Source organism: Nycticebus coucang, chromosome 11 (assembly GCF_027406575.1).
Source record: "Nycticebus coucang isolate mNycCou1 chromosome 11, mNycCou1.pri, whole genome shotgun sequence".
Classification (NCBI taxonomy): Eukaryota; Metazoa; Chordata; class Mammalia; order Primates; family Lorisidae; genus Nycticebus; species Nycticebus coucang.
The window spans coordinates 32,475,344-32,498,590 of NC_069790.1; the positions used below are offsets into that span (position 1 = coordinate 32,475,344).

General features: G+C 42.2%; 1 protein-coding gene across 2 annotated transcripts in view; it reads right to left on the minus strand.

Moving 5' to 3' along the window:
* Nucleotides 1-23,247, minus strand: part of NFE2L3 (NFE2 like bZIP transcription factor 3) — a 36,385-nt gene that overhangs the window by 5,523 nt on the left and 7,615 nt on the right. Inside the window, exons 2-3 of one of the 2 annotated variants that reach the window (XM_053553768.1) lie at nt 8,656-8,826; nt 977-1,060 (exon numbers count right to left, since the gene is read on the minus strand). In XM_053553768.1, the coding sequence (XP_053409743.1) occupies nt 977-1,060; nt 8,656-8,826 (255 nt within the window). The remainder of the gene's footprint in view (nt 1-976; nt 1,061-8,655; nt 8,827-23,247) is intronic. The other variant, XM_053553769.1, reaches the window with a different exon arrangement.

Genomic DNA, 23,247 nt, shown 5'->3' on the forward strand with positions numbered 1-23,247 from the left:
ACACACATTTTCTATATCCATCTATTTGGTGATGGGAATTTAGGTTAATTTCATACATTGTCTGTTGTGAATAGTGCTGCAGTAAACCTGGGGATGTAGCTAGCCCTTTGATCTACTGGTTTTTTATTTATTTATTTTTTTGTAGAGACAGAGTCTCACTTTATGGCCCTTGGTAGAGTGCATGGCCTCACCCAGCTCACAGCAACCTCCAACTCCTGGGCTTAAGCGATTCTCTTGCCTCAGTCTCCCGAGTAGCTGGGACTACAGGCGCCTGCCACAATGCCCGGCTAGATTTACTGTTTTTCTTTAATTTGCAGTTTGGCCAGGGCCAGGTTTGAACACGCCACCCTCGGTATATGGGGCCAGCGCCCTACCCACTGAGCAACAGGTGCAGGTTTTCTTTAATTTGGATAAAACCCCAGTAGTAGTAATAGGATTGCTGGATGACATAGTACTATTTTTAGGGGTTTTGTTTTAGAGACAGGGTCTTATTCTGTCACCCAGGCTAGGCTTCAGAGACATCACCATAGTTCACTGCAACCTCAAACTCGTGGGCTCAAGTGATTCTCCTACCTCAGCCTCCTGAGTAGCTGGGACTATAGATGTGTACCACCACACCCGACTAATTTTATTTTTCTATTTTTTGTCTTGTCCAAGCTGGTCTCAAACTCCTGGCCTCAAGCAATCCTCCTGCTGTGACCTACCAAAGTGCTAGGGTTACAGGTGTGAGTCATTTTGCCTGGACCTATTTTTTAAAAACTCCATAGTATTTTACATAAATGGTCTAAATTTGATTATACTCTTGGAAAGAGGAATAAGATATATATTTGGTTAAATCACCAAAGTTAATGTGTTTCACATGAAGTATAATCATTACTTTAAACTTGTCTCATCAAAGTAAAAGGGCTGTTACATATTCACAAAGTGGTCAGTGTAGATATGTTCCTACAAGGATAAAAGTCAAGGTTCCAATTACCTCTAGTGAGTTTTCAGGCTGTGATGAAAGTAACTGGAGTAAGTCTTCCAGAGAGAAAGATGTATCTGTCCCATTTAGATGTCTCTGTAGAAAAACAAGGTGCATCATACTTCCATGGCTACCTGGGGCTTTAGGCTTAATTTTTAAAGGATGCTTAGGTCTTACTTCCATGATGGGTTTTTATCCCTGTTTTTTTTTTTTTTGTTGTTGTTCCTTAATTTGAAGGTTTTTTTTTTTTTTTTTCTGAAAGTCTCACTATGTTGCCCTCAGTCAGGTACCGTAGCGTCACAGCTCACAGCAACCTCAAACTCTTGGACTTAAGTGATTCTCTTGCCTCAGCCTCCCAAGGAGCTGGGACTACAGGCACCTACCACAATACCAGGCTATTTTTTGTTGCAGTTGTCGTCGTTTAGCTGGCCCAGACTGGGTTAGAACCTGCCAGTCTTGGTGTATGTGGCTGGTGCCATAACCACTGCGCTATGGGTGCCGAGCCCTTAATTCGAAGTTTTATGTTATTATTTTTCTTACTCTAGTACTCTTCGTATTTTTTTTTTTTATTGTTGGGGATTCACTGAGGGTACAATAAGCCAGGTTACATTGATTGCAATTGTTAGGCAAAGTCCCTCTTGCAATCATGTCTTGCCCCCATTACTCTTAGTATTTTAACATGCACACTTTTTTTTTTTTTAAGACAAGGTCTTATGCTGTTGCTCAGGCTGAAGAGTAGTGGATAGCTATCTCTCTGCAGCCTCAAATTGAGCTCAGCCTCCTGAGTAGCTGAGGACTCGGCTTGCCATCATTCTTGGCTTATTTTTTGAAGAGACAAGGGTCTTGCTGTGTTGCCTAGTATGGTCTCAAATTCCTGGCCTCAAGAGATCCTCCTACTAGGGCCTCTCAAAGCTCAAGGACAGCCTGAGCCACTGTGCCTACGCACACTTAATCAGACCGTGGAGAAATGAAGTAAAAGGTTAATCAGTACTTCTATTCCTGCTCTGTCCACCTTCCATGTAACTTTGGGCTTGTATTTTTAGTATTTCACTTTGTTTTGTACCTCCACAGCCAGCCCCTCCCAATTGGTTATAAAATTATGTTTACAATTGGGGCGGCGCCTGTGGCTCAGTGAGTAGGGCGCCGGCCCCATATGCGGAGGGTGGCGGGTTCAAACCCAGCCCCGGCCAAACTGCAACAACAACAACAAAAAAATAGCCGGGCGTTGTGGCGGACGCCTGTAGTCCCAGCTGCTCGGAAGGCTGAGGCAAGAGAATCACGTAAGCCCAAGAGTTAGAGGTTGCTGTGAGCTGTGTGACGCCACGGCACTCTACCTGAGGGCGGTACAGTGAGACTCTGTCTCTACAAAAAAAAAAAAAAATTATGTTTACAATCAATACTTACAAATGTTTACCCAAATGTTTTACCAACTTAACATTACTTCATCTCTTTCTTGCTTCTGTGGTTTAGCTTTTAATTTTTGAGATTTTTAGTTGCCTGGGTTAAGTGTGTTGGTGTCATAGCTCATAGGAACCTCATACTTAAGTGATCCTCTTGCCTCAGCCTCCAGAGTAACTGGGACTGCAGGTACCCACCCCAATGCCCAGCTACTTTTCCTATTTTTAATAGAGACGAAGTCTAACTCTTGATCAGGCTGGTCTCAAAACTTCTAAGCTTAGGTAATGTACCTGCCTCAGCCTCCCAGAGTGCTAGGATTAGAGGTGTGAACCACCATGCCCAGCCTTCCTTATTGTTCAGATAATTCCTTTGAGAGTTCTTTGTATAGTAGATCTAAGAAGTAAATTGTCTTTGCTTTTGTTATCTAGACTTATTAGTTAATTGCTAAAAATATCAGGTTTAATGTTTTCTCAGTACTTTGTCTTACAGAATTTATGACTATGGATAAGTTTGCTCTGGGTGTTACTCATAGTGAGTTTCAGGTAATTAAAAAGATTTTTTTCAGAGTGCCTGTAGCTCAGTGGTTAGGGTACTGGCCACATGCTCTGGAGCAGGTGGGTTCAAACATGACCTGGGTCTGCTAAACAAACAAACAAACAAAATAGCCAGGCATTGTGGGGGCACCTGTAGTCCCAGCTACTAGAGAGGCTGAGGCAAGAGAATGGCTTGAGCTGAAGAGTTTGAGGTTGCTGTGAGCTGTGATGCCACAGCACTCTACCGAGGGTGACAAAGTGAGACTCTGTCTCAATAAAAAAAAGATTTTTTAGGTAATTTTTCCTTTTTGATGTTCTATTTTCACTTTGATATAGTTGGGACTGGTTTTATTTACTCTGCTTGGGATTCTGGGTACTCCTTTAATTTGAGGACTAATAAGATTCTGGAAATATTTTGCCATAAACTCATTTTAAATATTGCTTTTCTTTCACATTATCTAGTTCTTTCTGGTGCTCTTATTCGGCGTAACTTAGAGTTCCTCGTCCTGTCATTATCTCAGTTTTTATTTCCCATTTTGCATCCTTCTCTGTTATGTCCTGAGTAATTTTCTTAGTTCTGTCTTCCATTTTACCCATTTCTTTAGTCATGTCTAATCTGCTATTCTCTTTTCCACTCTTTTGAAATAACACAAGTATATTTTTTCTACTTAGAATTTCATTTAGGCTCTTTTCTATATTCACTCTCTTTTCTCTTGATAATCTGTTTTTGCTTTATAGATTATTTTTTCTTTCCTTATAGATTCTATTCCTTTCACCTTGAACAATTTAAGCACTGACATTTTTTGCATATACTAACCCATGGCTATTTATTTCCTTGTCATTTTTAAAAGGCTAACTTTGTTAGAAGTTGTTTCTGTAGGAATACTCAAGATTACCAAATGTAAGAAAGTTTTGCATTTTTTTCTCTGCAAGGATCAGTGTTTATATCTTCTTTTAGACCTTACTTTCTTAACCAGGATTCCTGATGGTGATGATAATGTGGGTTCAGACTCTATATCTAGCTCTGGGGTTGATTGCTAATGGATGGATAGAATCGTCTCAGTCCCCATTTCCTAGATTCTGAAAGAATGGAATTGCCAGTGATTTAGTGAACCAACAATTCATTTCTGTTTTAATTCCCCCCGTCCCTTTTTTTTTTTTTGAGACAGAGTCTCAAGCTGTCACCCTGGGTAGAGTGCCATGGCGTTACAGCTCACAGCAACCTCAAACTCTTGGGACTTAAGCAATTCTCTTGCCTCACCCTCCCAAGTAGCTGGGACTACAGGTACACGCCACAATGCCCGGCTACTTGTTGTTGTTGTTGTAGTTGTCATTGTTGTTTGGCAGGCCCAAGCTGGATTCGAACCCACCAGCTCCGGTGTACGTGTCTGGTGCCCTAGCTGCTGAGCTACAGGCACCAAGCCTGTTTTTATTTCAACAAACTGTAAAAGCGCCTAATTAGTATCTTGATAAAAAAGCAGATGATGAATGTATTGTCAGAGGTACTATAAGAAATGTAGAGTTTGCACTATACAAGGATGTGATGTGAATACCGACTAGACACGTGGATATAGCAGGAACACAGGAGAAGCTGAGCTTGGTGAAGAGCTGAGGCACAGATGCTGCTTTGTGTGACTGATGTGCTTCTGAAAAGTTTTGTCTAAAATGATGTTTGTCTTACATTAAATCTATTTTAAATTCTCTCCAAAGGGCCAGGTGTGGTGGTTCACTCACGGCTATAATTCTAGCATTCTGAGAGGCCCAGGCAGGAAGATCCCTTGAGCTCAGGATTTCTAGACCAGCTTCAACAAGTGTGAGACCCTGTCTGTACTAAAAGCAGAAAAATTATCTGGGCATTGTGCTGGATGCCTGTAGCCCCAGCTACTCAGGAAGCTGAGGCAGGAGTATTGCTTGAACCCAAGAGTTTGAGATTGCTGTGAGCTAGGATGATGCCATGGCACTCAAGACTTGGCAACAGAGTGAGAGTGTGTCTCAAAAAAAAAAAAAATTCTCGGTGTGGCGCCTGTGGCTCAAGGGCTAGGGCGTGGGCCCCATGTGCTGGAGATGGCGGGTTCAAGCCCATCCCCGGCCAAAAACTGCAAAAAAAAAAAAAAATTCTCGGCTTGGTGCCAGTAGCTCAGCAGCTAGGACGCCAGCCACATACACTGGAGCTGGCGGGTTTGAACCCAGCCCAGGCCTACCAAACAACAATGACAACTACTACAACAACAATAAAAAAAGAAAAATAGCCAGGCATTGTGGTGGGTGCCTGTAGTCCCAGCTACTTGGGACGCTAAGGCAAGAGAATTGCTTAAGCCCAAGAATTTGAGGGTTTTGTGAGCTATGATGCTATGGTACTCAGATGACATAGTGAGACTCTGTCTCACACACAAAAAAATTCTCTCTAGCACTGCCCATGCTCAGTGGGTAGGGCACCAGCCACATACACCCAGGCTGACAGGTTGGAGGCCAGCCTGGGCTAAACAATGACAACTGCAACAAAAAATAGCCGGGTGTTGTGGCAGGTGCCTGTAGTCCCAGCTACTTGGGTGGCTAAGGCAAGAGAATCACTTAAGCCCAAGACATAAAGGTTGCTGTGAGCTGTGACACCATGGCACTCTACTGAGGGCGATATAGTGAAACTCTGTCTCAAAAAAAAAATAATTCCCTACTTCATCTATCTCTTCATTAGTATTTAATGAGTGCATATTCTGTGTCCAGCAGTGAATCAGTTACTACAGGTAATTTAAAGAAGTAATCTGTTCTTGATTCTCTGAGAAGCCTGGTGAGGGGGTAAAGGCAAAGACATACCCAGGAGGAAAACTAACCAATAGCATAAGGCAGCAGCCAACTAAACATTAAAGAAGTGGTAGAGAGGCAATGGTAAAAACATCATCTCCCTCAAAGCAGATTAACTATGAGGCACTCAGAAAAGTAGGTGGAAATGCTTCCTACAAAATAAATATGGTTCTTTCAGTATTTTACTATGAAAGTTCATAGGCACTGATTTGACAATATGGGAGTGGGGGGCGGATGGTGGTAAAGCTTCACTAAGGGGACCTGAATTATGAGGACATATAAAGCCTAGGTAAGTAAGGAGAGCTGGGAGAATGGCAGCTGGAAAACACAGCCAGCTACTTCTGCATTTTTTTTTTTTTTTTAAGAGATGGAGTCTCACTTTGTTGCCCTCTGTAGAGGGCCATGGTGTCACAGCTCACAGCAACTTCCAGCTCTTGGGCTTAGGCAATTCTCTTGCCTCAGGCCTCCCAAGTAGCTGGGACTACAGGCGCCCGCCACAATACCCCGCTATTTTTTTGTTGCAGTTTGGCTGGGGCCGGGTTCAAACCCACCAACCTGGGTATATAGGGCCGGTGCCCTACTCACTGAGCCACAGGTGCAGCCCTACTGCATTTTAAAGTGAAAAACTAGGCTGTGACTGGAAGTTATAAAAGGGGATTGAAGCTGCAGAAGTTTGGGAGTGAAAATAAAAGGACTCCTCAGGGTAAGCTCTCAGTCCCTCCCTCTTCCCTAAAGAATGGCAAGAAAGGCCTCAAGGTGACCGCTTAGAACTTTGTGTGTGCTCCTTGCAGACTCTTGTCTGAGAAATACAGAGGCCAAGAAGAGGCCACCATGGGCTGTGATTTAGGAAGATGTTGAAGTGATCCAGAGTGTAAAGGGCATGTTTCCAGGGCCACATGCTAGATAGCCAGCAAGTGACCGAGAGGGCCACCTACCACTGTATATTCAGGAAGGGTCCTAAAGGACCAGCTGGGTGATGCATCTGTTTTTGTCAAGAGAAAGGCAGGTGCAGGACTCCCCAGCTGTGGGGGCAGGGGTCTCTAAAGAACCTACTACATGCAAGTGTCCATCCCATAGAGAGTTTATTTAAATGTATCCCACAGTCAACGGAAACAATGTCACACTGGTGCCAATCAAGGAACACTTTTCCTGAGTGCTAACTCCATAGAAAGCAGCCTAACTTGAAGAATTGGGGAAATAGAGAAGTAGGCTACACATACCCTTCCACTCGCTAGAACCTGCTAGCAAGTTCTCAGAGGGATGTTTGTAGATATTTCTTGGTGCTAAAGCAGATGAGATGGAGGAGGGAAGCAGCTGAATTTTACTTAAATCTTTGAAAATTACACTGGATTATTTTTATCAATCGCTGCACTGAGATGATCAGAGGCATTTTTATCTGAGTCTCTAGACGTCATGGGGCCTGTCCTAGATTTAACCCAAAGTGTAGGGGAGAACTAGTTCCCTTAGAACAGGTTAGAACAGGCTGGAGAGGTGGGTAGACAAAGAGAACAAAGCTGTTTCTGATTTCAGTCCATAAAATCAAGTAATGTTTGAAAGGATAATATATGGTCAAGGCTACCATGATGATGGGCTGTCTGAGAAGGGCCAAGGCATGCGCTCACCATCCCCCAAAGGTGCTCAAGGCACAGACCCAAACTCCATCTCTTGAGAAAGGGACCTGCTGAAGCAGGCCATGGCTAAGAAAGAGAATCATCAGGCAAAACTTTCAAGGGTATGCCTTGCAGGTGGAAGTGCCATATGGTTAAAGGTCTGTGGAAATCCAGGCCTGTCTCCAGAGCACCTGTTTGCCAGGCTTGTGGGCAGGACTTCAGCAGCAGGGCTGAGTGGAAACTAAAGTATAGCCCAGGTGAAAGAAAGGGAGGCACAGGCTGTGAGAAATCCATCCAGATGGCTGCTGGAGTTATTTTTCTATACCTCTTCTCACAGTTAATGAGTGTGGCTACAGAATGAGCCCAGAAGGTGGTCCCCCTAGGCCTGGCCCTTAGACTAGGCTCCTGGATGCCCAATGGTTCAGCTTGGCCTGCTGGAGAACTAAACAAAGATTTGAGCGCAAGCCTTGCTTGGAATCATGGGTGATCTGCGTCTGGCTTGCTAGAGACCTGGCCAGCCTGGCTGCTATTCAGGTGGCTGGTTGAAGATTTGTAGATTCAGCATACTCACAATCTCTTGCTTTGACAAACATAGCTAGCCAAACCTTCTAGCAAGTTCTGGGAGGGATGTGTGCACAGTGTTTAATCAGAGAAGACGACTTTTAGGGGCTGATTCGTATATAAATCAAATTATTACTCCCACAACTTAAAGAAATGTATATTTTTATATATGAGAGTTGCTGGCTCAGTTTCCGTAGCACAGTGGTTACAGTGCTGGCCACATACACCATGGCTGGAGGGTCAAACCCGGCCTGGGCCAGCTAAACAACAGTGACAACTGCAACAAAAAATAGCCAGGTACTGAGGTGGGTGCCTGTAGTCCCAGTTACTTGGGAGGCTGAAGCAAGAGAATCACTTAGGCCCAAGAGTTTGAGGTTTCTGTGAGCTGTGACACCACCGCACTCTAGCAAGGGTGACATATCTCTCTCTCAAAAAAAAAAAAGGAAATAGAGTTGCTGACTCAGCACCTGTTGCTCAGTGGTAAGAGTGCTGGCCACATACACACCGGGGATGGCGGGTTCGAACTTAGCCCGGGCCTGCCAAACAATGACAACTACAGCAACAAAAACTAGCCGGGTGTTGTGGTGGGCACCTGTAGTCCCAGCTACTTGGGAGGCTGAGGTAAGAGAATCGCTTGAGCCTAAGAGTTTGATGTTGCTGTGAGCTGTGATGACACAGCAGCCTACCCAGGGCGACATACTTAACATGCTCATTCTCAACACACGTTGTCAATGCCACAAAATCTACATCAAAGCTAACATGGCAAGGCTGGATATTTGGACATGCTTACCTCATGTATAGATTCAGTGGTCTCTTCTGCCTCCCAGTCAGCTTTATCTGCTATTTTGTTTTCATCTTCATTGTTCTGTTGTAGTGATTTCTCCTTCCTGGCTGACACACTTTCTTCATGCTGTGAATTGTGATCTGCAGCTTCACACTTCTCTTTTAGTACCTCATTCTCCTATAAAAGTAACCAAAAAATGTGCTCAGTAGAAATCCATATTTCATCAAAGGAGTAAGTCTTTAAAACGGCTTTGTACTTACTCTTCAGTGACCATGAGAACCCGCAAGTCAAAAGCTAACACTGACATTTCATATTTCAGTATCAAAGAAACGTTTAATTCTGAAACAAAGGTCCATTTTATGTCCCGGCTCTGAGACACCCTGTTCTAAATCTGCGGAATTTAAATTATATGCATTTAGAAGGCCCCTGAATTGAAAATAGTTGCAAGTTAGATTAGATTTGGAAATGACTGTTGTCAGCAGGCAGTCTTTTATTTAGTTCTGTTGAAAACAGATCAAACAGCTAAGTTGGAAGAAAACACTAATTCAATATACAAACAAATCCGGAAAGTATTACCAACTACTAACTGTGGTTCTCAGTAAGGTGGTGAATGGGCTGGAGATAAAGTGGGAAAGAGTTGACTGCACATCATATACTTCTATAACTGTTTGAATATTTTACAATAAACGTATTCTTTTACAGTAAAAAATGACAAAATATATTTTTATTTTGAGAAATTACTATCTACATCATCTCTATCATCAAAGGAGTAAGTCTTTAAAACGGCTTTGTACTTACTCTTCAGTGACCATGAGAACCCGCAAGTCTCAGATATATGCTTATTTACCCAGATGAGTTTTCCACCTTTTAATTTACTTTGTAACTAAGGAGACTTAAATAATTAAAAGGCTAGGGAATTCCTCTAAACATTCAAATGTAGTTACCATTTAGCATGGACTGTATATACTAATAATACTTTCAAATAATGATGTTAAAAGCTCTGTGTGCATACTTTTTTTCCCTCTAACATCAAAGCTTTTCAAACTCTTTCAGAGCCTCTATTTTTTATAAATTTCTGACTACTACCAGGAACATGGCACACTGAACTAACTCAAAGACAGCACCCCTTTCCCACCAAGCCACAGAAAAAGTTTTATAAAAAATGTGGAATTTGTCAAAGAAATGGAAATCCACAGATGCCAGAAATAAGGAGAGAAATCAAAGCAAGAACAAGAAAAGGAAATGGGTGTCCTGCTGGCCCTGGTTTTACTTGCTTCTCTGACTGTACCTAACTTACGACACACTCTGCCTTCCTTTCCAGAGTGGATGACTGTCATTTATCGTCAGTCTCTCCATTTGCATACTCCATCGCAACCCTGCTTGCGCACTCAAAATGTTGCTCCTGCTACTCTGTCAAATCCCGTCAGCCTACTAACTAACATGCACTAAGACTTCCTATTTAAAACAAAAAAACTCAAACTTCCTTGGTGCCACATTACTCTTTAGATCCCCTATCATTTTTCTACTCCTATTTAGAGCAAAATCCTCCAGAGTTATCTGGACTCAGTGTGTTCTCCTTTGAACCTATTCCAATGAGGATTCTGTCCCTACCACTCAGTTTATCAAATCCAGCAATTCTTTGTTCTCATCTTATTTGACCTTTCAGTAGAATATGACTTAGTTACCACCTCCTCTTGGAAACAGCTTCTTCATCTGGCATCCAACAATCTCTTTATGCTCCTGCTTCACCAAGTACTTCTGCTTTGCTGATTCCTCGTCTCTCAGATCTTAAATACCCCAGGGCTCTAAGGCTCAGTCCTCAGGCCCACTGAGCACTCTCCCACTTTGCAACCCTTGGGGTTTGCTGCTCTTCCTGCCTGTAAGGCTCCCTCTGTCCCCCACAACCCCCTTCAGATCTCTCTTCAAATATTTACCATCTTTCTTTACCCCTCTATATTAAAAAGTACCGTTCTCATCAATATCCATCTCCTTTATCTTACATTTTTTTCCTACAGCATTTAGGACCAGCCGATACATTATTTTGTTTGCTGTCTGCCCCACTAGAATAATGGTTTATTGAGGGCAAGGACTCTGTCTGCTTGAGTCCTGCTGTATACCCATTGCCCATCCCAGAGCTTAGCCCATAATAGACCCTTATTAGAAATTCGAAGAATAGCTAAACTCTTAGACGTAATATCCTAAGACTTTGGTAGGGATCCTACTCTGATGGATTGTTCTTTCCTGCCATGACAGTACTGATTCTTATCTAAATTGGGAGAGGGAAGGAAAAGGTGACAGATAACCACTCTTTTTGTTTCTCTTTTGCCAAAGCAAGGTTTCTTTTGCTAAATCTGAAGATAATCAAATTTAACATTCTAGGCTGGGTGGGGTGGCTGACGTCTATAACCCCAGCACTCTGGAAGGCCAAGGCGGGTGGATTGCCTGAACTCACTGGCACAAGACCAGCTTGAGCAAGAGAGAGACCCCGTCTCTCTTTTTTTTTTTGGCCGGGGCTGGGTTTGAACCCGCCACCTCCGGCATATGGGACTGGCGCCGCTCCCCCCCTAAAAAAAAAAAACAAAAAAAACAGGCATTGTGGTGAGCACCTATAGTCCCAGTTATTTGGGAGGCTGAGGCAAGAAAATCACTTGAGCCCAAGATTTTGAGGTTGCTGTGAGCTATGACACCAAGGCACTCTACCCAGGGCAACAAAGTGAGACTCTGTCTGAAAAAGAAAAGAAAAAAGAAAAATTCTAGATTCCTGAGGCAGCTAACACATTTATTTACAAATCTGCTTTTGGTGAACAGAAGAACTTCTAATCTCTAAATCACATGATCTATTTCAGAACCATGAAGCAAGGCTCCCTTAGTTAATCTGTAACATGTGATCATACAAAAGACATAGACACATATGAACACACAAACACGAGAATGTTACCTGTAATATTACATGAATGAACAATGGTTCATTCAATGAATTAACAAGTGGTTAAACAGGACTAGATCAAGTTCATAAGGAAATCAATTAAGTAAACTTTAGTCTGGGAAGGCTTTTCCTGTTTAGAGTGCAATGGGTTGTCAACAAAAGTAGGTAGGATGACCTGCCTATACACTTCGAGAGAAGAACTAAAGGTAGAGAAATTCTATATGATCAAAATTTGCACTGTAAGAAGTCAAGTGTAGGTTAAAAATCCCATGATATAATAATGGATCATAATTCACTGAAGAAAATGAGTTAAATGAAAGTATCAATGAATCTGCTCAAATATAAATGACCCAAATGAGGAAAAAAGGAAATCTCTTCCTTATACTAGAATATAACTAATAAATACATAAGGAGAATGATGGAGTTAGAAAATCATCAGTGTATCAATGGGTGTTTAGGGAATAAAAGTTTGATGAGAAACAAGATATTTAAATAGTCTCAAAGTATCACTCTGCAGATTACTTGTTAATTATAAAGAGAAAAATAACAGTCCTGGAGAAACATGGTAGACACCATCTTAACCAAATGGTCAAATTTATCATCAAAATATGGAGATAAAACAACATTATCTACCTTTAGATATAAAGAACACCATTTCTGTAATTTTCTCACCCAAAAGTCATACTTTTTTTTTTTTTTTTTTTTGAGATAGTCTCATCTTACTGCCCTAGAGTGCCGTGACATCATAACTTACAGCAATCTCAAACTCTTGGGCTTAAGTGATTCTCTTGCTCAGGCTGGTCTGGAACTCCTAAGCTTAAGCAATCAACCCAACTTGGCCTTCCAGAGTGTTAGGACTGCAGATGTTGAGTCTCTACACCTGGCCCAAAAGTCGTAATTTCAATCTAATCATTAGTAAACACCAGAAATGCCACAAAATTGGGTGGCATTTTTAAAAATAAGTGATTAATAGCCGGGCGTTGTGGCGGGCGCCTGTAGTCCCAGCTACTCGGGAGGCTGAGGCAAGAGAATCGCTTAAGCCCAGGAGTTGGAGGTTGCTGTGAGCTGTGTGATGCCACGGCACTCTACTGAGGGCCATAAAGTGAGACTCTGTCTCTACAAAAAAAATAAAAAAAAAAAAATAAATAAAAATAAGTGATTTTAAAAAATCTGAAGGTCAAGAAATACCAAGACTGTGGAGCTTATTCCAGATTAAAGGTGGCAAAAGAGACTTCTTAATTAAATGCTGTATGTGACCCTGAATTAGATTCTAATCCAGGAGAAAAAGTAGCCACAAAGCACTTATGGGCAACATATTCTGAATATGAAAAGATTAAATAACAGCCTTAGATTCAGGTTGTATTTCCTGATTTTAAAAGGAAAAATCACACAAAAGAAAATCTTTATTCTTAGAGAATATACATTAAAGTGTCTGAGTACTGGGGGATACAAAAGCTTTAACTCAAACATTTCGGAACAAAAAGAATTACATATGTACATAGAGAGATACAGTTATTAGTACAGATAAATTGGACAAATGTAAATAATAGGTAAATCTGGGTAGAGGATACATGTACTATACTTGCTAATTAAAAAAAAATTTTTTAAGACCAGTCAAGTGCAGTAGTGAGAAAGGGGAAGAGTAGAACAAGGGGTTCAATCTGTAACTGTGAGCAATCAAGGGAGATCACTCACTACCTCAGACCAGCCAATATACTTGCTAATTTTTTAATGTTCAAAATTATATTTAACTAAAAAATTAACCTAAAAATCCCTACATGGTAAAATCACTTTGGCCAAGGCAACAACAAAGAGTTGGCCTCAACAATTCTTACATTAAATTTTCTGTTAATCCGTATTTTCCCTCCAGAGTGTATAGACATATAAATTACTTGAATAATTATTTTCAACTCTTCCTTTCCAACGTTTAAGTTTCATGCTTCATTTTCTTGTCTAATTGATTTGGTTATAATTCTCAAATAATGTTAAATAATTATGAAATCTGACATTCTTGCTCATAAAATTAAGGGGATACTTTTAATGTTTCAACAATCAAGATGACATGTGGACGTTTATTTGAGATACAGCCAAGTCACATTTTTTTTTCTTTTTTTTTTTCTGGTGAGAGTCTTACTGTCACCCTGGGTAGAGTGCCATTAGAGCTCACAGCAACCTCAAACTCTTGGGCTCAAGTGGTCTTCTTGCTCAGCCTCCCAAGTAGCTGGTACTATAGGAGCCTGCCACAATGCCTAGGTAATTTGTCTGTTTTTAGTAGAGATGAGATGTCTCGCTCTTGCTCAGGCTAGTCTTTAATTCCTGAGCTGAGGCAATCCATCTACCTCAGCCTCCCAGAGTGCTAGGAAATCAGGCATGAGCCACCACACCTGGCCTAGTCAATTACTTTTAAACTGTTAGCTAATACTGCACTAAATAAGATAGGGGAAAAGTACACTCAGACCCTTCAGATCTCTCATTTTAAAGGGAGAAGGAACCAAGAACACAAGTGAACTAAAGAATAACTGCAAGTTATGGTAAATGAAAGAGAAAGAACTACCCTGTTTCCCCGAAAATAATCTTATTTTAAGGTGTGCTCCCAAAGATGCACTAGGTCTTATTTTCAGGGGACGTCTTATCTTTCCTGTAAATAGATCTTATTTTCGGGGAAACAGGGTAGCTATATCAAAGTAGATGATAATCTAGGAAAAGGTGTGGTTAACAGATATACAGAGAGAAATGGAGGAAGTCATGATATGTTTTAGAAAAATAGTAGTCAGGGCTTGTTGATAAACAAGAAATGAGGGAATAAAGTAAAGAATTAAGAATGATTCCTAAATGTCTGACTTGAATAACTTGATGGATGGCTATGGGGAGAACAGTTTAAAAGAGCAATAGAGGGCGGCACCTGTGGCTCAGTGAGTACGGCGCCGGCCCCATATGCCAAGGGTGGTGGGTTCAAACCCAACCCTGGCCAAACTGCAAAAAAAAAAAAATAGCCGGGCATTGTGGCAGGCGTCTGTAGTCCCAGCTGCTTGGGAGGCTGAGGCAAGAGTAAGCCCAAGAGTTAGAGGTTGCTGTGAGCTGTGTGACGTCATGGCACTCTACCTGAGGGTGGTATAGGGAGAGGCTGTCTCTACAAAAATAAAATAAAATAAAATAAAATAAAAGAGCAATAGAGTTATTCCACTTTGGATATGTTAAAATTTGAGATGTGAAAAGTAGAAGTATCAATTATACTGGTGAGATGAGAATTTAGAATTTCAAGTAAAGGTCTGAACCAGAGGTGTAGACTGGAAACATATCTCAAGACAGACAAAATTAAAAGTCAAAGGAACTAATGAGATTCCCTGCAAAAAAGTACAGAGCAAGAAGGGAGCTTAGAACTGAGTCCTGGAGAACTGCAACATGAAGAGGTCAGGTAGAGCAGACTGAGAACAGGTAATGAGGTCGGGCACAGGACAGGTGGCAGGTGCAGAAACCATGGGACAGCAAGCAAATGTCTTAGAATCATTTCAAGAAGGGAATGGTTGGTTGTGGAGAAATGCTGCTTGGAGGTCACACAAGATAAGGACAGAAAAGTATCCATTGGATTTTGCAATAAGAAAGCTGCTGGTGGCCTTCAAAAAAATCAACCTAGAGTAGAAACCAAATGATTACTATGTTGAAGTAAATGGAACGTTATGAATCAGAATCTGTGTACGACAATTCTTCTGAGAATTGTCATGAAAGTGAGAGGAAAAACAGACCAGAGCAGTAGTTTTTCATTTTGTTTATATTTATGCTAGGGCATGTTTGTAAGGAAATAACTGAGGACAAAATAACTGCAAAGTAAGGTCCTTCAGAAAACAAAAGAGCACGAGCCCTCCAAAGTACAAGTGGCAAGACTGATTTTAAAAGAAGGAAAAATAAGTCCTTATTTCAAGGTAAGTAGAAGGTGGATCCAATAATAAATTTGAGGATTTGGTAGGAGGAAGATCCATTTATTCTTAGTTTTGAAGTATCTTTAAAAAGTAGACATCCTGGGTGGTGCCTGTAGCTCAAGGAGTAGGGGGCCGGTCCCATATACCGGAGGTGCTGGGTTCAAACCCAGCCCCGGCCAAAAAAACCACAAAAAAAAAAAAAAAAAAAAAAAGTAGACATCCTAGCAACTCTGGGAGGCCGAGGCAGGTGGACTGCTTGAGCTCAGGAGTTCAAGACCAGCCTGAGCTAGAGTGAGACTCTGTCTCTAAAAACCTACCTGGGCATTGTGGCAGGCACCTGTAATCCCAGCTACCAGGAAGCTGAGGCAAAAGGATCACTTGAGCTCAAGATTTTGAAGTTGCTATGAGCTATGATGCCACATCACTCTACCGAGGGTGACAAAATGAGACTCTGTCTCATTGAACATTAAGTTAGTTTTTAAATGGCTACAAATTACGTGATGTTCTTTCTTTTTAATAGGTAGAGCTAATTCCCCTCCCGTGAATAGAGGCTGGACTTAGTGAATTGCCTCTAACAGAAAATGGTAAAATTGCTCAGTGGGTAGGTCACTGGCCACATACACCCAGGATGGCAGGTTGGAACCCAGCCCAGGCCAGCTAAACCACAATGACAACTGCAAGAAAATAACAGCTGGGTGTTGTGGTGGGCACTTGTAGTTCCAGCTACTTGGGAGGCTGGGGCAAGAGAATCGCTTAGGCCCAAGAGTTTGAGATTGTTGTGGGCTATGATGCCATGGCACTCTACTGAGGGCAACATAGTGAGACTCTGTCTCAAAAAAAAAAAAAAAGAAAGAAGGGTAGTGCCAATGGCTTAGTGGAAGGGCACCAGCCACATGCACTGAGGCTGGTGGGTTTGAACCCAGGCAGGGCCTAGTAAACATTAATGACAACCGCAACAAAAAATAGCTGGGCATTGTGGCGGGTGCCTATATTCCCAGCTACTTGGGAGGCTGAGGCAAGAGAATCGCATAAGCCCAAGAGTTTAAGGTTGCCGTGAGCTGCGCTTCCATGGCACTCTACCAAGGGCAACACAGTGAGACCAAGGGCAACACAGTGAGACTCTGTCTCATAAAAAGAAAGAAAGAAAGAAAGAAAATGGTGGAAGTGCTAGCATAGCACTCCTTGCTTTCTCTCTGGTTACTTGTTCTGGTGAAAGTCAGCTCTCATGTTTTAAGAACATTCAAGCAGCCCTATGGAGAGGCAAGGAGCCAAGACTTCCCGCCAAAAGCCATATGATCAACCTATTTGGAAATGAGTCCTCCAGTTCCAATTAAGCCTTCAGATAATTAAGAGCAACCCAAGTAATACCTTGTTGTTGTTGTTTTTTTTCTGGAGACAGTCTCATTCTGTTGCCCCAGACCAGAGTATCACAGCATCATAGCTCACAGCAACCTCAAACTCTTGGGCTCAAGTGATCCTCTTGCCCCAGTCTCCTGAGTAGTTGGGCCTACAAGGGCCCACCATGTTTTTCTATTTTTAGTAGAGACGGGGTCTTGCTCTTGCTCAGGCTGGTGTCGACCCCAAGCTCAAGCAATCAACCCACCTCTGTCTCCCAGAGTGCTAGGATTGCAGGCATGAGCCAACTATGCCTAGTTCCAACCAACATCTTGATTACCTCACCAGACCCTGAATGAGAATTATCAGCTAAGTTGCTGCAGAACTTGTACACTATGCGGTAATAAACGTTTGTATTAAGCCATTAAGTTTGGGGACAACTGTTAGGCAACAATGGATAACTAATACAAACAAAATGCTCTTGGCATCCATACTCTTTGTATGCCTTGCTAGCATTATATTTAACTATTCCCCATGAGTATATTGATATACTAAGAGTGATGTTTATATTTTCTTTGATGCTTTTCTTTTTTAGATCTTGGTATCATTGTTGTGCTTGTTTTGGTTGGAAAGCTTTCACATCAGAATTCCTTATTCTTATGAAGTTTGAAAGAATTCCCCTTGAACTCTGTGGCAGGAGTTGTCTTTTTTTTTTTGTAGAAACTATTCTGACAACTATTTCAGTTTCATTCATGGGGTAAACCAATAGCCCTCCAAAAAGTCTGTTGCAACTTACACTGACACCAGGGAGTGTGGGCATCCCCATTTCCTCACACTCCACCCACCCGGGGTTTGTTAGTATTTGCTAATTAAAAAGTTGAAAAGGCAGCTCTCATCAGCAGCCACAATCCTGCAGATGTCAACATACATATGAAGCAAGTGACAAGTGTGATATCCAGACTGAGTCAGAGGGATTCTTACCATGAGTGGGTGTCTGAATGTTCTTGAAGATGAGAAGCTAAAGGTGCCCAGGGAAGAAAGGCATGGCCAGAGCAGGCACTCTTCTTCCTCGTCAGCCAGGCAGAGAGAGGCAGGAGAGGCAGATGGCGAGGTTGGACCTAGACACTTCAGGGTTGGAAACCTAGTTTCCTAAAAGGGCCCTTTCCAGCTCTGACACTCTCCAAGGTCCATGAATATGTGGCCATATAATTTATTACCAAACAAGTAGACTTTTAAGAAGGCAAGAGGGTGATATTAACAATGGGTGACAAGCCTAGAGCAGGACTGCACTGCACCTTGCCTCTGAGACCACAGTGCAAGGAGGCACTACATAAGGCTCAAGAATCTTGATAGCAGGCCGCGCGAGGTAGCTCACGCCTGTAATTCCAGCACTCTGGGGGATGGGGGCGGGTGGATTGCCTGAACTCAGGAATTAGAGACCAGCCTGAACAAGCAGAGACACCCCATCTCTACTAAAAACAGACAAACTAGCCAGGCATTGTGGTGTGCTCCTATAGTCCCAGCTACTCGGGAGACTGACGCAAGGGGATGACTTGAGCCCAAAAGTTTGAGGTTGCTGTGAGCTATGATGCCACCACACTCTACCCCCGGTGATAGAGTGAGACTCTGTTTTAAAAAAAAAAAAAGAATCTTGACAGCAGATGAAAACATGCTGACTGAATGCTCCAGATGGACCTGGGAAGAAACAAACACTTTACATCTTGCATAGCCTTAGGTATTTAATAAATATCTTCTTATTCAGTCCTTCTCATAATCATTCAACTCTCCTTTATTGAGAGACTATTATGAAGCTAACAGAAACATGTATTATACGAAGGGATGAATGAAAGGAAGCCTCTCTCCAGGGTCTGCATGTGTGTGGAGGTGTGCGGGCTGGAGTTCTGGTAGAGGACTTGTGGCAACTCTGGGGCTGGGCGGTTTTGCTGCTGTATGCCTGTAATCCTAGCACTCTGGGAGGCAGAGAAGGGTGGATTGCTCGAGCTCAGGAGTTTGAGACCAGCCTGAACAAAAAGCAAGGCCCCATCTCTACTCAAATTAGAAAAACTGAGGTGAGAGGATCGCTTGCGTCCAAGAGTTGGAGGTTGCTGTGAGCTACGACACCACAGCACTTTACCCAGGGTGACAGCTTGAGACTCTGTCTCAAAAAACAAACAAACAAACAAAAAAACCAGTCTGGGTCTGTGTGGGCAGCAGCCTCCAGTGGCTGAGAGCTACCCCACCTAAAGTCACACCCTTCCCAGAGTACCCACACTGCATGACTAGTCAGGTGAGGGTACAGCAGCTAGGCCTTCTTGGCCCAAGGTGGGACCATTTTGATCCCCCAGAGTGCCTGGTTTTGTCAGCCTGCGTCAAAAGTCCACTTCTTCTGTCTGATCCTGGTTCTGTACCTTCCCTTCCAGTTGTGATCCCAAGGGCTCCTCCTAATAAAGCTCCAGCACTCTAAACACAGTCTCAAAGTCTGCCTCTAGAGAGCCCAACTTGTAACAGCAATTATTCTATCTTGAGGGGGAGGGAGGAGAGAACAGAATTTCAAGGCAAGGAGGGGTGGAGGATTCACTACTATATTTACAAAGTAGAAAAGGCCTATGGCATCTGTAATATAATTTGCATAGTCTGCAAAGCCCAAAATACCCAGTGGCTAGGAGGGCTCAGGTTTAAAACAGCCCAGTAAAAAGGCCTATTCTACTATCCTACACCAACAGCTATGTGACTTTGAGCTAATTTTTCTGAAATAAGAAGATACTAATATATAATTCATGTTTTAGGGAATTAGTTGAAAATAAAGCCCCTTCATACATTTCAAGATGCTATATAAACATTAATTACTACTGCTTTCTACTGCTTTTTGATTCTGAAGAGTAACAATTAATGATTTACTGCTGACAACTCAATTTGAATTTCAAGGGAAAGGATCCCAGCCAGTGCTGGTAGCCAGTAATTACTATCTCTGTTCTCTATTTTTGCTGTTTTTTCTCAACTCGGTGACATGGAGCTGATATACAGAGGATGTGTTTTACAAGTACACTGTATATACTGGAGGTTTATGGTCCATGCTCTTAATTTAAAGAACAGGTTAAGTTAAACCCACCATTAAGTCACTTTTTATTTGCGTGTAGATGGTTTTTAACCTGGGATTAAAAACTGGCTGGGATCCAATTTTGTTGTTGTTGTTGTTGTTGGGGATTCATTGAGGGTACAATAAGCCAGGTTACACTGATTGCAATTGTTAGGTAAAGTCCCTCTTGCAATCGTGTCTTGCCCCCATAAAGTGTGACACACACCTGGGATCCAATTTTTAAAAAAAAGTTTTGAGACTTGCCACAGGAAACCATCAGAAATTTGTGAGCTGGGCCCCTTAATCACAATGAGAAACCCACTGAGTTCCCCAGAACTGGCACCTGCTGGAAACTGACCCAACCATCCTCTGCAAGGATCCAGAACCTTCTCAGTTTGGGCCCATTTGGTAACAGTGGGTACTCCAGTTTCTATAATCTCAAGGCTTCTGGGTTTTCTTTCAAGGCACTCCTATTCTATGCAAAATAATGTGTATTTGCATCTTTCTTTCCTAGCGAGATGTTATCTTAGACTACCTGCCCTCCAGCCTTTCACCTTTGCCATTCATGTAAGAGGCAGAGTAGAAAACTTCTTGCAGGAAGGTTTTCTGAATCAATAAAAGTTGTGGGGGTGGGGTGCAGTGTCTCAAACCTAAAATCCTAGCAATCTGGGCAGCCAGGGTGAGAGGAAAAACTTGAACTCAGGAGTTTGAGACCAGCCTGAGCAAGAGTGAGAACCCATCTCTACTAAAAATAGAAAAATTAGCCAGACATGATGACACATGCCTGTAGTTCCAGCTACTTAAGAGGCTGAGGCAGTCAGATTGCTTGAGTCCAGGAGTTTGAGTTTATAGTGAATTACAATGAGGCCACTACACTCTACCTCAGGGACGGAGTGAGTCTATGTCTCAAAAAAATAAACAAATAAAAAAGTGTGGAAAGGGGCAAATGAGCAAAGCTGGGCTCTTTTTCTCTTTTCCTTGCATAGCAGGGGGTGGCAGGAGCTGATTCCATGCAAAACAAATGAAGCTCCTGACTGCTTGAATCTTCTTTATTACGCAAAAACAGCAGGATAAAATGCAAGGTATAGATCAAAACAACCATGAAAAAACACTCATGAGGATACTGGGGGAAATTTGAACACTGACTTGGATATGTGACATTAAAGAATTCCCATTAATTTCTTTTAGGTCCGCTAATGGTATTGTGGTTATGTTTATAAAAGTCCTTATGATTTGAGTATACTGAAATATTTTCAGAAGGTTTTCTGAGTCAGTGAAGGTAATGGGAAGAGTAAGAAAATAATACCGGGCAAAGAGCTGGCACAAGAATCACAAGAAATGATGCCTGGGATTTATTTCAAAATTACAGAGGGAGCAGGCATCATAGATGACACATGAACTGGTTAACTGCTGAAGCTATGTGACAGGGATGGGGGTTCACCATCTTAGTCTCCTTTCTCTCCACTTGTAATATGTGCTTGATATTTTTCATGATAAAACGTGAATACGCTTGGCGTCGGTAGCTAGTGATTAGGGCACTGGCCACATGCACCGGGGCTGGTGGGTTCGAATCTGGCCCCTGCCAGCTAAACAACAATGACAACTACAACCAAAAAATAGCCGGGTGTTGTGGTGGGCGCCTGTAGTCCAGCTATTTGGGAGTCTGAGGCAAGAGAATTGCTTAAGCCCAGGAGTTTGAGGTTGCTGTGAGCTGTGATGCCATAGCATTCTACCAAGGGCAACACAGTGAGACTCTTTCTCAAAAAAAAAAAAGAACCGCTGTTTTCCGGGAAGAAGCCACAACACCTAGACATAAACTTCATACAAAGATAGAAACTCCAACCTTTAGACTCTGGTTTTAAATGGAGCTGCTTCTTACTCAGGTGAGGGGGCGCAAAGGGGTGCAGCAGTAGAGATTTATTTACAATTCATTTATTTAATGCCAGATTACGCTAGCAGGTAGGACAGGCCAACTAGTCCCATATGTACATGATATTTTTGGTATTTTCCTTATTATGAAAAATTTCAAATATATTACAAATAGAACACAGAATAATACAGCGAACTCTCCATATACTCCTCTCTCATTTTCAACAATAACCAGTGTTCTCATATGAATACTCCACTTCATGGGTTCTAGGTAGAGTCACACACACACACAAATGCAAAAACCTGGGCCGTGCCTGTGGCTCAGTGGAGTAGGGGGCCGGCCCCATATCCAGAGGTGGCGGGTTCAAACCTGGCCCCAGCCAAAAACTGCAAAAAAAAAAGAAAAGAAAAGAAAGAAAGAAATGCAGAAAACTTAGCTGCACAATTTGATAAATGGAGGCACACAGGCAACTTACATCTCAGCCATAGTAAGGAACATTTCGAAAAGTTCTCTCCTGCTATGGTTACTTTTACACCAGCTTTGCCAGTTCTAGAACTTAAGCATGAATTTTAAACTGCATTTAGGTGCAAACTAGTTCTACATTGTTTGTTTTTTTTCCTTCAAGCTGGTTCTCCCTCCCTTGCCCTACCTACCCCCATCCAGATCTATGTTCTTTGGGATGTCAGGAAATAATAAAAGGAGCTAGAGAAATTCAGGCTCCCACCTTAAAACACCTGGTAGACCAGTACTAGGCCCTGGCTGTCCTTTAGCTATTGTGGGCCTTAAATTTGTGGAAGGGCTTTCAGCTAGGCCCTTCCTCCATCCTGGGACGTGTGTGTAGTGGGGAGGGTTGTGTGTGTGTGTGTGTGGGGGGGAATTATGGGGGCAGAAAGAGGAATGTTAAGGCAGAGATCACAAGCTGCAAGAACTCCACAGGTATTGATTCAGCACGTCTGAGGTGGGCCCCTCAACCTACATTTTAATAAGCACCCCCAGAGAAACGCTAAAAGACAAAGGCAAAAAGAAAATATTGAAAAAAGGCTAAGAAAGTCTCCTAACAGTTGAGCTGCACTACAGCTTCAGTTTGCCTTTGGGGTTTTTCCACCTTCACAAACAGCTCTTCAAGTATTTGAAGTTGGTGATTTTGTTCCTTCCTTAGTCTGATCTTCTCAGCACGGAACAGCCTCAGTTTGGTCAACTATTTCAAGTATTGTGAACTAAAATAAAATCTTAAGCTCTCCAGCCAAGAGGACCCTCCCCCAAAGAAAAAAATTCTTAAAACGAAGTTGTAGTCATGAAAAGGGAGGTCAGACAGAAGTTATCCCCAATCTCTTTGGGAGTTAATCTTGCAACCATAAGATACAAAATTATTAGCAAGCCTAAGACCATCCAAAGACAAGGTTAAAACATACCTGCAAGACATCAATTTACTTAACAGATACGTATGTTGGTGGCTTGTTTATGTTTACCAGAA